At 45.4% G+C, this 14696-nt stretch overlaps 1 protein-coding gene across 8 annotated transcripts in view; it reads right to left on the reverse strand.

Annotated features, from left to right (window-relative positions):
* Positions 1-14696, reverse strand: part of LOC106586263 (FERM, ARHGEF and pleckstrin domain-containing protein 1) — a 74113-nt gene that overhangs the window by 20817 nt on the left and 38600 nt on the right. For 7 of the 8 annotated variants that reach the window (XM_014173363.2, XM_045707766.1, XM_014173362.2 and 4 more), the window contains exons 3-11: positions 7557-7661; positions 7376-7418; positions 6743-6821; positions 5768-5865; positions 5183-5297; positions 3713-3860; positions 3208-3303; positions 2919-3085; positions 2643-2711 (exon numbers count right to left, since the gene is read on the reverse strand). In XM_014173363.2, the coding sequence (XP_014028838.1) occupies positions 2643-2711; positions 2919-3085; positions 3208-3303; positions 3713-3860; positions 5183-5297; positions 5768-5865; positions 6743-6821; positions 7376-7418; positions 7557-7661 (920 nt within the window). The remainder of the gene's footprint in view (positions 1-2642; positions 2712-2918; positions 3086-3207; positions 3304-3712; positions 3861-5182; positions 5298-5767; positions 5866-6742; positions 6822-7375; positions 7419-7556; positions 7662-14696) is intronic. The other variant, XM_014173359.2, reaches the window with a different exon arrangement.

Consider the following 14696-nt stretch of genomic DNA (forward strand, 5'->3'; position numbering starts at 1 on the left):
GGCGCTCTTTGGAAATGGGGATGGATGCAAACCGAATGGAGTATGCACTGCAGGTAGGCCGATGTGACTTGTGAACATTGAAAACGTAGGTCAGCAAAAATCTCACGAGTAGACCATTTAGAAAACTTTTATGAATAGGCTCCTTGGCTAGAAATTGGCCAGGATGAGAATGAAACCTGACACACTGCTGTTAAACCAGCTTTCGTTATCGTAGGGTAAGGGCAGTCTACTAAAAGGAGTTCTTTTTTTAATCAAACGAAAAACAAGCCAGTTGCTACAGGAAAATAACTTCAATGTTTCTAAATACGAGTGTCACCGGGTTATCTAATCACGGGTCCCACGACGGTAAACTTCCGACTTCAACTGTATATGGATAAAAGGGGATTTCCACTCACTGTTTTGCTGCTGCCAAACTTGATATTTTAATAAAGCTTTGGTGATGAGGAGAAGGGGTATGCTTGGTTTTTAAATCAAGTGAAACAGGATATTCTTCTTTTATTTTTGTTATCAGCTTCAACATTGCGGCTTCTATTGATGTAATTGTCGGCATAATTTTTATTTTATTATTTTAAATATATATACAGTCCAGTTAAAGTTTTGGACACTACTAATTCATGGGTTTTTTATTTTTTACTATTTTCTACATTGTAGAATAATGGTGAAGACAACAAAACTATGAAATAACACATATGGAATCATGTAGTAACCAAAAAAGTATTATACAAATCAAAATATATTTTATATTTGAGATTCTTCAAAGCAGCCACCCTTTTCCTTGACGATAGCTTTGCACACTCTTGGCTTTCTCTCAACCAGCCTCATGAGGTAGTCACCTCGAATGAATTTCAATTAACAGGTTTGCCTTGTTAAAAGTTAATTTGTGGAATACCTTTCCTTCTTAATGTGTTTGAGCCAAACGCTTGTGTGGTGACAAGGTAGATAGGGGTGGTATACAGAAGATAGCCCTATTTGGTAAAACACCAAGTCCATATTATGGCAAGAACAGCTCAAATAAGCAAAGAGAAACGACAGTCCATCATTACTTTAACATATGAAGGTCAGTCAATCTGTAAAATGTCAAGAACTTTGAAAGTTTCTTCAAGTGCAGTCGCAAAAACCATCAAGCGCTATGATGAAACTGGCTTTCACGAGGACCGCCACAGGAAAGGAAGACCCAGAGTTACCTCTGCTGCAGAGGATAAGTTAATTATAGTTACCAGCCTCAGAAACTGCAGCCCAAATAAATGCTTCAGAGATCAAGTAACAGACACAACAACATCAACTGTTCAGAGGAGACTTTGTGAAATCAGGCATTCATGGTCGAATTGCTGCTAAAGGCCACCAATAATAAGTAGAGACTTGCTTGGGCCAAGAAACACGAGCAATGGACATTAGATCGGTGGAAATCTGTCCTTTTGTCTGAGGAGTCCAAATTTGGGATTTTGGTTCCAGCCGCCGTGTCTTTGTGAGACGCAGAGTAGGTGACTGGATGATCTCCACATGTGTGGTTCATTTAAGGACAAAAAGATTGACGGCTGTGCCATATAAATTGCAAAATAGTTGGGAAGAGATTTTTCGATGCGTCGATGTACCGATTCCAAAACAACAGTCTCAAAGTCAACAGCGAAGAGGCGACTCAGGGATGCTGGCCTTCTAGGAAGAGTTCCTTTGTCCAGTGTCTGTGTTCTTTTGCCCATCTTAATCTTTTATTTTTATTGGCAAGTCTGAGATATGGCTTTTTCTTTGCAGCATCCTAGAAGCCCAGCATCCCGGAGTCGCCTCTTCACCATTGACGTTGAGACTGGTGTTTTGCGGGTACTATTTAATGAAGCTGCCAGTTGAGGACTTGTGTGGTGTCTGTTTCTCAAACTAGACACTAATGTACTTGTCCTCTTGCTCAGTTGTGCACCGGGTCCTCCCACTCCTCTTTCTATTCTGGTTAGAGCGAGTTTGCGCTGTTCTGTGAAGGGAGTAGTACGGGATCTTCAGCTTTTTGGCAATTTCTCGCATGGAATAGCCTTCATTTCTCAGAACAAGAATAGACTGACGAATTTCAGAAGAAAGTGCTTTGTTTCTGGCCATTTTGAGCCTGTAATCAAACCCACAAATGCTGATGCTCCAGATACTCAACTAGTCTAAAGGCCAGTTTTATTGCTTCTTTAATAAAAAAAACAATTTTCAGCTGTGCTAACAATTTCAAAAAGGTTTTCTAATGATCAATTAGCCTTTTAAAATGATAAACTTAGATTAGCTAACACAACGTGCCATTGGAACACAGGACTGATCGTTGCTGATAATGGGCATCTGTGCGCCTATGTAGATATTCCATACAAAATCTGCCGTTTCCAGCTACAATAGTCATTTGTGACCCCAAACCTTTGAACGGTAGTGTATATATAACATTCGATTGATTGGTTTTGTATAATTGTTTCTGAAATATCCCCACCGGCGCATACTGAAATTGGCACTTCAGCGCACGTTTTTAAGGACACACCTCCGATATTGCCACCCATCCCACATCAGCGCAAGCGAGCTCATATAAGACAAGTAAATTACCAATCCTGGCACTAGGGTATGAAAATAGAAGAATTGACAATCGCGCTGGCTTAACGTCAACCAAAAATAGAGCCCTAAGTCTTTACCTTTCAAAGGGAATCTTCTTAAACTCAGAATCCTTCACGTAATCAATCACCTGCTTCTGGGTCCGACCGCTGCAGTGAGAAAAGTAGCAAGGGAGATGATTGAGGTCAGTGAACTTACAGCAGAGCTGGTGCAGCTTTGTCCGGGTGACAGTTAGTAAATGAGATTCAGACTGAGGTACTGACTGGTTCTTCATCAAACCTGCTCTATCCTGTGTCCTGAGAGACTGTTTTATTATTGTGTGGCCCCAGGGGCCCTCGAGGGGCCAGCTTGTCTACCTGAATCTGAAGGAGGAGCCTCGGGTGAAGAGGACAGGCTTGGGCTTGGGTTTGGGCTCCTCGAAGAGGCGGAAGAAGGCGTGGTATTCCACACAGATCTTCCAGAAGACTTTACAGCAGTCCCGGCTACCCATCAGGAACTCGAGAGTGTCCTGGTAAGAGCTCTGCTGCAGGGTGGGACAGATATAGATGTAACACACATCAATGGAAAAACTCAGGGCTGAACGCCCTTAGGCATTGGTAATGATTATTATTTGAAATTCTTATAGTCTATGGCCAGATGACTTACGTTCAGGTCTGGTCTGAGCTTGATGAGAAACCGCTTCCTTTTGAAGCTCAATTTGCGCACTTTGGACCAGTTGAAGGCATTGATCTTGGTGTGTCCCTGCAGCCGATGTATAAGTTCACACAATGGTTTAACATGGCGTGTGACATGCAATAAAAATCAGCCGGTTCGTTTTCCTAATCCTGCCATCAAACATCAGCTCCACATTCCTCAAATAGAACTAGCTAGCTCTTAATCCCAATAGATTTGTGAACAGAGAAACTGTCACATGTCAAAAGCCTGCCAACTCAATTCCACTTCAAAGAGCAATTGAAAAGCAGAACAGCTGCAAGCAAGTGTGGCATAACCAAGCTGGTTAATCATTTAAACTACCAATTTGCTATTACACCATCCACATCAAACATTTGATCAAACATCCTGTAAGTTTCTAATTATAAACAGCAGTCTACAAATCCTCTAACTCCATCCAGCTCTACTCGGTGTTGACCTGTAAAGTAGTGTCGGTCACCTGAAAGACCAGGACACCAGTGTGCGCCACGGCCAGGCTCAGCTTGCTGCCCTCGCGGTCCTTGGCAGGATGCAGTCTCACTCCGTACAGCTCCAGCCTGCGTGCCACCTCCAGCAGCTGGTAGTCCGACTCTGCTGGCGTCTGACCCCTACAAGCACACAGACAGCAGCCTGCGTCAAGTCTCATGTAAGTCTCATAGGCCTCCAAGGATATGTCCCAAATGTCACTCTATTCCCTTTATAGTGCCCTACTTTTGACGCAGTCTCACACAAGTCTCTTATAAGTTTCACAATCACGGCAAGGTGGCGTTGAGGTGGGATGTGTCAGAATTCCAGGGGTCAACAAACAGTTACATTTTACATCCATTTTGGGCTTCTGAACCTGGCTGCTCTAAACCAAGAACTGTACTTTAAATCGGAATAATATCTACCATCAAATACATATTCCTATATGTTCTGTAATTGTGGTGAGAGACCAAGCCACAAGCCAATCTGTGTTCCCACATTCAGCTGACACCACACACCACCGAGTTCTGGGTAGAAACGAAGTTGCATAGTACCTCATTTCCCTAATTCTTATCTGTGAAAAAGCTTTCCTGTTTCCTGTGTGCTGTAGTTAATTTGAGATTTAACTCTAGCCATGGCTCCCTGCCAGGAGAACTGTGGTTAGTGTTATCAGCTGAAAAGACAGAAAAAAAAAGAACAAGTCAGGGAGGACAGTCAAATCTAACGGAGCTCCTTTCATCTTGTCAGCTGCCTGGTGATCGCCCATCTCCGCCGTGACACCAGTGTAGCGTGGAGGACTGGGGGGGGGTGAGGGAAGGGCTGACCATGTCCTCCTGGCACATGTTTAGAGCCAGCCAGCTGCAATGATGAGGACACTGAGGGGATTGTGGGATACGGAAGCCTTCCACCGTGTGTTCTCCCAGGAGTACAGAACTATCCAATTAGGAAAGAGATTATAGGAGAAAAAAATACTGGGAGTAGGAGAAGCTACAGTGAGTGAGTTCAAGCAACCATTTCCCTTGTGCCAACCTGTCAGCTGACTAGACAGGAGAGATATAACAATGGAAATCCAAAGTTGTTAGCTGTTTTCCATGCTGAAGTCTGGTGCGGTGTGTTGCTCATTAGGCTGTGATCCGGGTAGATTCCAGAACTTTTCTGGGGACCTGAGCAGGGTTGCTAATAAAGCAGACACACATTCACCTCCAGGCCCTAACCACTCAACCAGCCCAGGGGGCTTTGCCTTGTCTAAACATGACGAAGAATGCCATGTCAGTTAACACACTGGAACAAAGCACTCTATTCATTCAGTGGCGACTTTCCCGACTGTGTCATCTGCGTATTAAACGTTGCCTTGGAAAGTATAAGGGTCTTTTACGACCTTTTCCTGTTCAGAGTGGACCTGAATAATGCCTGCATACAACTCTGGTTCCAGAGCAGACAAACCAGTAACAGAGGAGTTACTCACACATTCTTTGAGTGGAACTCCATGATCTTGTCGATCAGAGCCACCTGGTCTGGAATGTAGTTGTTGTTGAGGAGGTGCTGCCGACTCTGGCTCTCCTCAAAGTCCCCAATCTCAGCTGGAGGACAAAGGGTTCACGTTATGACATTGTAATACATTGTGTGCAGTGTGTATCTGTGCCACCGCAGGTTGATCATTTGGATCATTCGCTTACATCCCTAAATAGAATAGATGAGAATAGAATGAATTGGAATACATCCTCATCTGTCTCTCTTGCCTCTAGAATCCCACTTTGACAGCTCCCTCTAGCATTAGAATCCTGGCAGGCTGAGGAACGGATGTTTTCTGGGAAGGGTACTGACACGTTTGGTTATTCTGAAGCCGTCCGTCTATCCAGATTTCATTGCAGACGAAGACTATAAAAAGGTATCCATGGCAACACACTGATTGTCAAATTTGGGATGCTGCAACACATCCTGGTCGGCACAGTTTGAAGACGGCACGAGCAACATAACGTGTTTCCCTACACATCTATCTTCTCTATTGGCCCTGTGATCCACTAAGCCATAAAGTAACAGAGAGACGTACACTGGATAATATGGGAGACCAGCAGGGCTGCGCTACTGTCATTGCAGGCCAGGCGTCCACAGGCAAGGTCATGCTTGATCTGCAGGGCGAAGAGGTACCTGAACAAGACGGCACAAAGAGACAGGTTAGAACAGAGTCAACAGGATGGCTGGCTGTGTGTGGTTAACATCACAAAACCTGTCAGACGACAACGCAGGAGGAAGCAACCTCAAAAGGAACCACTTGGAGGTGATCCCAGCTTGCCAAATACAATCTATAATGCAACAGGTTCAGAAAGACAGCTTCTTGGCACATACATGTCACCACACCCAGAAGTACTGACTGTTGACTGACCCCTTACGATTACATCATAGGGGTGTACAGTACAAACCCCCAAAAACTGCATTTAACGAAGACAATTGGACTGCAGAGCAACGATCTTATCTATGGATAACGGTCTTTAGTTACCCATCCAATATCAACTGTAACCTTCTGTAGGGTCAAGGAATTATGACATAACGAGAAAATATACATCAGAAAAACATTAGTCCAATGGAAATAACCAGCACCATTTGAAGGTGCTACATTCAAAAACCTGGCAGGTTTAAAACACGGACGGCATGAATTATATGTCCGAGGCAGAAAATAAATCTGCTGGGAGGCTGGAACACATTAGTCACTTTCTGAATTAGCAGTTATATTCTGTGACATCGCAGTCGTTTCCACACACAGATCTGACCCGAGAATGACTTACTCTAATGGAAAGACTGCATAATATGCCTGCTGATGGCCTGCTGTGTGCTGTGCAGTCAGCCCTGTACGACTTCATGCACTGACAGCTCGTCAGCTGAATACAAATTCCAATTATTAAGCACCTGTAGATGAGGAAATCTTATAGCCGAGCTTCGCAGACTGAAGGTTCCTCTGAAATGGCGGCTGGTATGTTGCTTGTTAAATCTCCTGTGGTTTAATAGGCTTCTTCCTGTTTAGTCTTACCTAGTCAGTTCCTCCAGTAGTTGGGTGTGGTCAGGGGGGAAAAACTTCACCACAAAACGCAGGACTGTGTGCTTGGGCCCTGTGGGTGTGAGATGATGGCATGGTTAAAGAAGAAGAGTCACAACCAAGACAATACAAATTTACACATTCTAAAATGAGGGAGATTCCTATCATAGAATTAGGAATTAGAATCTCTATCATTCCTTCCTATACTCTATTTCACTCAGACCTGAATCTGGGTTCTCTCACACCGATCATAGCAAGGAAGAAGTGTTTTGGCTCTTGCGCACCACGTCCTCATTTGTAGATGAGCAAACCAGTCTTTTATAAGACTTCATGAATGTTTTATGACTGGAGATGTAAAAGTTTAACAGCAGAGCCTCCGACTGGAAGAAAGATGGTCTCTGTGTGTGATTACATTTGCTCGGATGAGACATGGTTTTGAGACGCCACAACTAAATTCATTCTCCTAGCTGTCTCCTTCTTTCAAAAGACATTTAATGTTTCCGTGTTTTGGCTTGATTCATTTTTCTTCTGTTAGCAGCAACAACAACAGTGTCAGTTGAAGCAAATTAAGACTGAACTGTCCATTGTTCGCCGTGTGAAAGCGTGTAATGAAGTCTGGGTACTTACGTCTCAGCTGCTTGACTATTGGCTTAAGAAGGTCTAGCCAAACCTGTGAAGAGAAGGAAAACAAAACGTGCCTTAGTCGGCATAGAGATATGAATTTAAAGCTTCTACACTTAAGACATAAAGAAGATACATCCTAACGCCCAGTCGGGAAACAACCCCTGTGCTTTTTTTCTTCCCTCACCATCATCTTGTGGTGGTCTTGGTACTCTAGGCTGAAGTAGTCCCCTTCAACGAGGTTCAGGTGGGTACACACCAGGTCAAACACCACCTTGCCAGAGGCTCTTTGCTGTAAAAGACATAGAAACATACATGGTAAGTTCCAGAAATACATGGTGCAGTAGCGATTGTCTTTTGACTGTAAGGTGGGCGGGCTGGCATTCACTAGCTCAACCATTCAATGAGCAATGTGTACTTGGACTAAGGATGATATTGTCCCCCCCCCTGGTTTCAAAGACTCATTCTGATGACATTTCACTGGAAATCCCCTCAGCAAACTCCATCTGCAAGTCTAATCAAGGACCAACGAGCATGAGAGCACATTCAGGACTGGATCTCATCATCCCTCTAGGACTTAGTGGTTTAGGAGGAATGGCACAGACAAACAACAGTGACATTTGCAGTAGTGACTGAGTGTAGTTTGACTGACTTGATGGATAGTGGGTGGCTTCATAGAAGTCATATCCTGGTTGACTAACGTGCCACCACTCCCTCTCCTTTCACTCCCAGTTTCCAGATGATTGCTCAAAGCATCCCCCTCCCTCTACGGAGGCCCGGGGGTAGGGACACTGAGGGTCAGACAGACAGGGGGGACGGGTCTGTCCCTGTGACTTTGTTCTGAATTACCAGCGTCACCGTGGGGACTGTCGATGGCACAGCGCTCTTTGAAGCTGATCTACTGGTAGCCCGGCTGACCTAGGAGGTCCATTCCTCCACGACAAGTCTTTCAAGTCTCCGTCTGAGTCAGTCATCTGGCTGTTTTTCACCCACTACTTCTTTTCCAATCCCAGGGGAACAAACACAGCCAACACCAAAGCAACCCCAAATAGCAGCCCTGCCTTTATAGAGGAAAACCTTCCTCATTTAGAGGCACAAAGGGATGTCAGGGAGTGCAGTTTAAAGCCACAACTCCTATTAGAAAACTCCTAAGACGACTGAAGCGTGGCAGAGAGGAAGGGAGTGGGGCCGTTTAGCCAGGCTGCATTCTGACTGGTTTTCACCGGAGCAGAACGTAGCACAGTTATTCCAGTGTTTATAGTAACAGTCCCACCCTGTCTACACTCTTAGAAAAAAAAAGTGCCATCTAGAACCTAAAATCTTCACCGGCTGGCCCCATAGGAGAACCCTTTGAAATAACCTTTTTGGTTCCAGGTAGAACCCTTTTGGTTGCATGGATCGCAGAAGGTTCTACTTAGAACCAAAACGGGTTCTACCTGGAACCAATAAGGGTTTTCCTATGGGGACAGCCGAAGAACCCTTTCGGAACCCTTTTTTCTGAGAGTGTAGGATAATGACCCAGCACCATTTGAGACAGACTGCTTCCACCCTTCTGCACCCCTCCCTCCTCTCCTACTCTACTGGTGGGAGGAGCTATAGTTGGACGGGCTCATTGTAATGTCTGGAATGGAATTAATGGAACGGTATCAAACACATCTAACATATGGAAACCACGTTTGACTCCGTTCTACTGATTCCATTCCAGCCATTCCAGCCTCCCCTGCCTTCCACTCCCCCCCTCTCCTACTCTCTATACCTCCTCCGCCCACGACGTACTCCTCTCCTTCTCCACAAAGCGCTATCCCTCTCTAAGGGCAGTCATTGGAACTAAGGCCTTCTCTACTTCCTGGATTATATAGTGACCTCTTCCAATCACAAGCGGGCAACCCTCATAACTAACCAATGGGAAATGTTTTTCATTACTACACTCACTTATATCAGTGTTCATTAAACAGTTAATTGCATCACTAGCATAATAATCCATTCAACTGAAGTGTCCAAAAGAAGCATCAACACAGCTTTCCTCTCCATAGGTTCCCTACTTTATCTCTCCCTCCACTACTCTCCCTTCTGACTGCGGCATGTAGGGAGCTCTGGGCACCACAGCGCCCACCACATAGGACCAGCAGTTTCCATATGGCGGAAGGGTGATGGGTGAGACCACAGGGGAGCAGGAGGCTAGAGGACACAAGAGCAGACACCAGCCAAACAACCACCCACACTGCTGCCTGCCTGCCAAGGCCGTGCTGCTGCAGAACCAACCAGCCGTAAACCAGCAGTGTCAGAACTCTCCACAGAAAAACAGTCATAGGCCTAGTTTTAATACAGAGAGGAATTCTAAGTCAGTAGCCCGGGTTTTCTGTACTTAGTACTATAACATAGTGCAACACTTGTTCCTGGAGAACAAGGAGGAATCCAGTGGGACAGAGTGAAGGATAGAAACTCAAATGGACATAAAGAGGATAAAGAGTGGGTCTCAGTGGGTTTCATTCAGAGCTGCAGAACAGAGCAGAGTAGGGTAGAGTACGGTAGGGTGGAGTAGGGTAGGGTGGGGTAGAGTAGAGTAGGGTGGGGTAGAGTAGAGTAGGGTGGGGTAGAGTAGGGTAGGGTGGGATAGAGTAGGGTAGGGTGGGATAGAGTAGGGTAGAGTAGGGTAGGGTGGGGTAGAGTAGGGTGGGGTAGAGTAGGGTAGTGTAGGGTGGGGTAGGGTTGGGTGGGGTAGGGTAGGGTAGGGTGGGGTAGAGTAGAGTAGGGTGGGGTAGGGTAGGGTAGAGTAGAGTAGGGTGGGGTAGAGTAGAGTAGAGTAGGGTAGGGTGGGGTAGGGTGGGTAGAGTAGGGTAGGGTGGAGTAGAGTGGAGTAGAGTAGACTAGCGGAGAAGCCTGATTAAAAGCAGAGGCACAGTGTAGTGCAGTAATAGTCCTGCCATCTGCGACCGCTGCCACCGCCAACACAATAAGATCCCCAGTCATTAATGAAGCACGAGTCACAGTGATTGATCACTGCCAAGGCACAGCCACCATCACTCTGCATACAGTAGTAGTACACAGCCTGCTCTGCCTGATAAGACACACACATTGCTTTCTCTCACATGTGCGCACAGACATGCACTTTGAGACATACACAAATACACACACAAATACACACCAACACACACACACCTCTTCCGGGAGCACACATGTTCTCTGCACACACACATTTCTCTCCCAGGGTACACAAACACTCAATCACATGTCACACACACATGATATCTGGTCCAATCCCCATGGCACAGAACTCACTATCAAAAAGGTCCCACTACATCAGCAAATATCACACTTGGCAGCTGCCATTTCTATCGTCCTCTACAGTACCAGGAGAATGTCACAAATCACTCTGCTTTGGGCCTTCATCTAAGGAGCTTTTCAGATGGTCTGCACAGTAATGCCGGTGTCAATCCGATTTCAGCCCATCTCTGTATACCAATTGTAGCCAGACATCCTGGAAAGCTGTGTCTAGATTGAACTTGTTTGAACACGGTCTCATCGGATGTTAGCAGTGTTTATATGTTCCAGCGGAGGCATGTACTTCTCTGTAAACTGACCTCTACATGCTCCAGCTGACAGGAGAGGGGTAAACAGAGATGACAGTCTGTCTGCGCTCATGTCTGCTTGTGTTGGTGGTTACAGCCAAACCCAGGCCTCCTCCCCCTCCTTCTCCGCCTCCTTGCTGTTTGTAAACATGCTGTCAGGTGTTTGGCTTTGTACCTCTCCCTCTCTTGCGTCTCTCCAGTCTACCCCCGCTGAGTACATTGTATGGTCCACCTTCCCCACCATGAGCCAGCCCACTGCACACCAAACCTCTCCTGGGGGGGTCCACACACACTCCATAGACTCAGACAGGTGTGGAACAAAGGGGGGGGTCATGCCTGGTTAGAGATGAGACATTAAGCAGGTCTGAGGGTTGAGGTCTCCCCCAGACGTCATGCTGTGGACTGGGTCTACCAGGGTCTCCTAGCTGGCCAGGCCTGGCTGTGTGTGGAGACTGGGGATCCAGGCAGCTGGCCACGGCACCGAGCAGCATCTGGGAAGCCAGACACAGTGAAACTGCACTGGGCACTGAAAATGGTTTGTTAGATTATTCCTATGTCTGTTTCTCCATTTGGAAAAACTAGGTCGGGCTGAGATCAGAGGCTTGGTTACAGGACAGAAGCGTTCCCATTCGGTGACTCCTTGTGGTGCTTTCATTGGAAACAGATGTGAAGAGGGAGGAGGCAGTCTCTGAGGCTGTGTGTTCTCTCGCTCTCTCCGCCTCTGTGTTGTGTTTTTAACAGCGCAGCGGCGCAAAGTAATCCCATATGTATGCATCACGACATCACCATATAGAGAGGATTAAAGTAGGGATCAAATCCCGACTGCTTCGATTTACATAACAAAATCATGTAACGTCAAAAGGTCATCTGACATGACGATCGCATGCATTAGTCTGTTCATTGTCAGTCCAATCCACACAGTAAATGCTAATGTCGCCATGCTAATGTAACTGCAACAGCCAAAAGACATCCAAGATCCAAAAGAGACTGTATGTGTGTGTGTGTGTGTGTGTGCGTGTGTGTGCGTGCGCACGCATGCTTGTGTGAGTATCAAGACTGTAAGCAAGGAACAGGGCTGAGGAGTGACTGATCATTGAGATGCAGGTCATGTAGGAGAGCCCAGAGCTCAGGGTGACTATTGCAGCAGGAGCCTAAGACTGACAATGGGGGGAAGAATAAGGAGACAGCCCTGGTGATAAGACTGTCAAACATCTTCCTCCAAAAATCACACCATGTCAGTGAGCTATATGCACACCCGCTTAGAAATGTACTTGTTTTTGAAAGAAAAACACATTTGTTGTCCATTAAAATAACATCAAATTGATCAGAAATACAGTGTAGACATTGTTAAATGTTGTAAATGACTATTGTAGCTTTTTTTAAATGGAATATCTACGTAGGAATACAGAGGCCCATTATCAGCAACTATCACTCCTGTGTTCCAATGGCACGTTGTGTTAGCTAATCCAAGTTTATCATTTTAAAAAGGCTAATTGATCATTTGAAAACCCTTTTGCAATTATGTTAAGACAGCTGAAAACTGTTGTTCTGTTTAAAGAAGCAATACAACTGGCCTTCTTTAGACTAGTTGAGTATCTGGAGCATCAGCATTTGTGGGTTCGATTACAGGCTCAAAATGGCCAGAAACAAATAGCTTTCTTATAAAACCTGTCAGTCTATTCTTGTTCTGAGAAATGAAGGCTATTCCATGCGAGAAATTGCCAAGAAACTGAAGATCTCGTACTACTCCCTTCACAGAACAGCGCAAACTGGATCTAACCAGAATAGAAAGAGTGGGAGGCCCCAGTGCACAACTGAGCAAGAGGACAAGTACATTAGAGTGTCTAGCTTGAGAAACAGTCCTCAACTGGGAGCTTCATTAAATAGTACCCGCAAAACACCAATCTAATCGTCAACAGTGAAGAGGCGACTCCAGGATGCTGGCCTAGGCAGAGTTGCAAAGAAAAAGTCATATCTCAGACTGAAGGCCAGCATCCCGGAGTCGCCTCTTCACGTTGAGACTGGTGTTTTGCGGGTACTATTTAATGAAGCTGCCAGTTAAGGACTTGTGCGGCGTCTGTTTCTCAAACTAGACACTCAAATGTACTTGTCGTCTTGCTCAGTTGTGCACCGGGGCCTCCCACTCTTTCTATTCTGGTTAGAGCCAGTTTGCGCTGTTCTGTGAAGGGAGTAGTTCTAATGATCAATTAGCCTTTTTAAATTATGAACTTGGATTAGCTAACACAACGTGCCATTGGAACACAGGAGTGAGTTTCTGATAATGGGCCTCTAAATTTAAGTAGATATTCCCCTAAAAAAAAAATCCAGCTACAATAGTCATTTACAACATTAACAATGTCTACACTGTATTTCTGATCAATTTGATGTTATTTTAATGGACAAAAAATTTGCTTTTCTTTCAAAAACAAGGACATTTCTAAGTGACCCAAAACTTTTGAATGGTAGTGTGTGTGTGTGTGTGTGTGTGTGTGTGTGTGTGTGTGTGTGTGTGTGTGTGTGTGTGTGTGTGTGTGTGTGTGTGTGTGTTGAGATCTGGGACAGACAACCCTTACAGTAAAGGGGTGCGGTTACAAAATAAGAGCTTAATTTACATCAAGGGAGACTGTAAAAGTGTGTTATTTAGTGAGATAAAATGCATGGATATTTTACTTGAAATAGGATCATAGATAAGATCCCGACTCTTCCCACATTCCACCCCAAGCCAAAGACCTAACCCCAAGCTGCGGATAAAAACACAGCGACAATTTATTTTGCAAAAGTGGCGATCTGGCCGCCACAGCTGTCAAAGTCATTATGTCACAGCAACCAAACCTCTGGGGTTGGAGAGAAAAGCCATGACAGGAATGTCCCCAGGATTCAGAGGGGACTGGGGGCTAAAGAGATTGAGGACGGCTTGATTTTCTGGGGGGGCTCCTCTCCCTCCATCCCTTGACTGTCCCCTTCTTTCTCCCAAACTGCCTCCATGGTGCCTGGCTTTAACGCGCTCGCCTTGGAGAAGACAGCTTGAAACATATTGATTTAGCATATAATTGCATATAAGTATAATTAAGTGTCCTGCTGTGACCATTGCGCTGCAGAATGGAAAACAGTGCGTCACTGAGAGCCTCCTACTGTTCATCTGAACGCTGCAAATCACTCAATTGATTTTACAGCCTTGCTTTGCCCCCTCTTTGCAGAACACGTCAACAAAACACAGTGGAAGCTCAGACGGCACAGGCTACAACATTGGGGCAAAGCAAAAGGTTTGGGTACAACATTTAGCAATATTGTGCTCCACATAACCATGACATTGTGTATATTGCACAGCTGGAGACCTCTTTCATGGCTGGCTTAGAGGATCATGGAAATAAACTGAGGGGCAGGGGGTTTTCTGAGGAAGTTTGGAATTACTGAAAGGCTGGCCCTCTTTTCCCCTCTCGTCCCCCAATCCTTTTCAGCACACTTGAAATTCCGGCACCATGCTGCTTCGCTTAAAACTGCCAGCCACAAATATTCCCAAAGCCAGGGATTACTGTCACTCTGTGTAGGATGCTTTTCCCCAGCAGCAACTGACACTTTCCTCTCCTCCCACTCCAGATATGTCCAGAAAGTGACAAACAACAAAAACTGACATAAAATAATACAGAAAATGACAGGGAAATTAGCCGAGTTTTAAAATGGTATAATCCATCCTTAAAGGGAAACAGTGGAGGCCTCTGGATGTCGAGTTGTGTTGTCATGACTCATTCGCTGCTCTA

This window comes from Salmo salar, chromosome ssa25 (assembly GCF_905237065.1).
Source record: "Salmo salar chromosome ssa25, Ssal_v3.1, whole genome shotgun sequence".
In the NCBI taxonomy this organism is placed as follows: domain Eukaryota; kingdom Metazoa; phylum Chordata; class Actinopteri; order Salmoniformes; family Salmonidae; genus Salmo; species Salmo salar.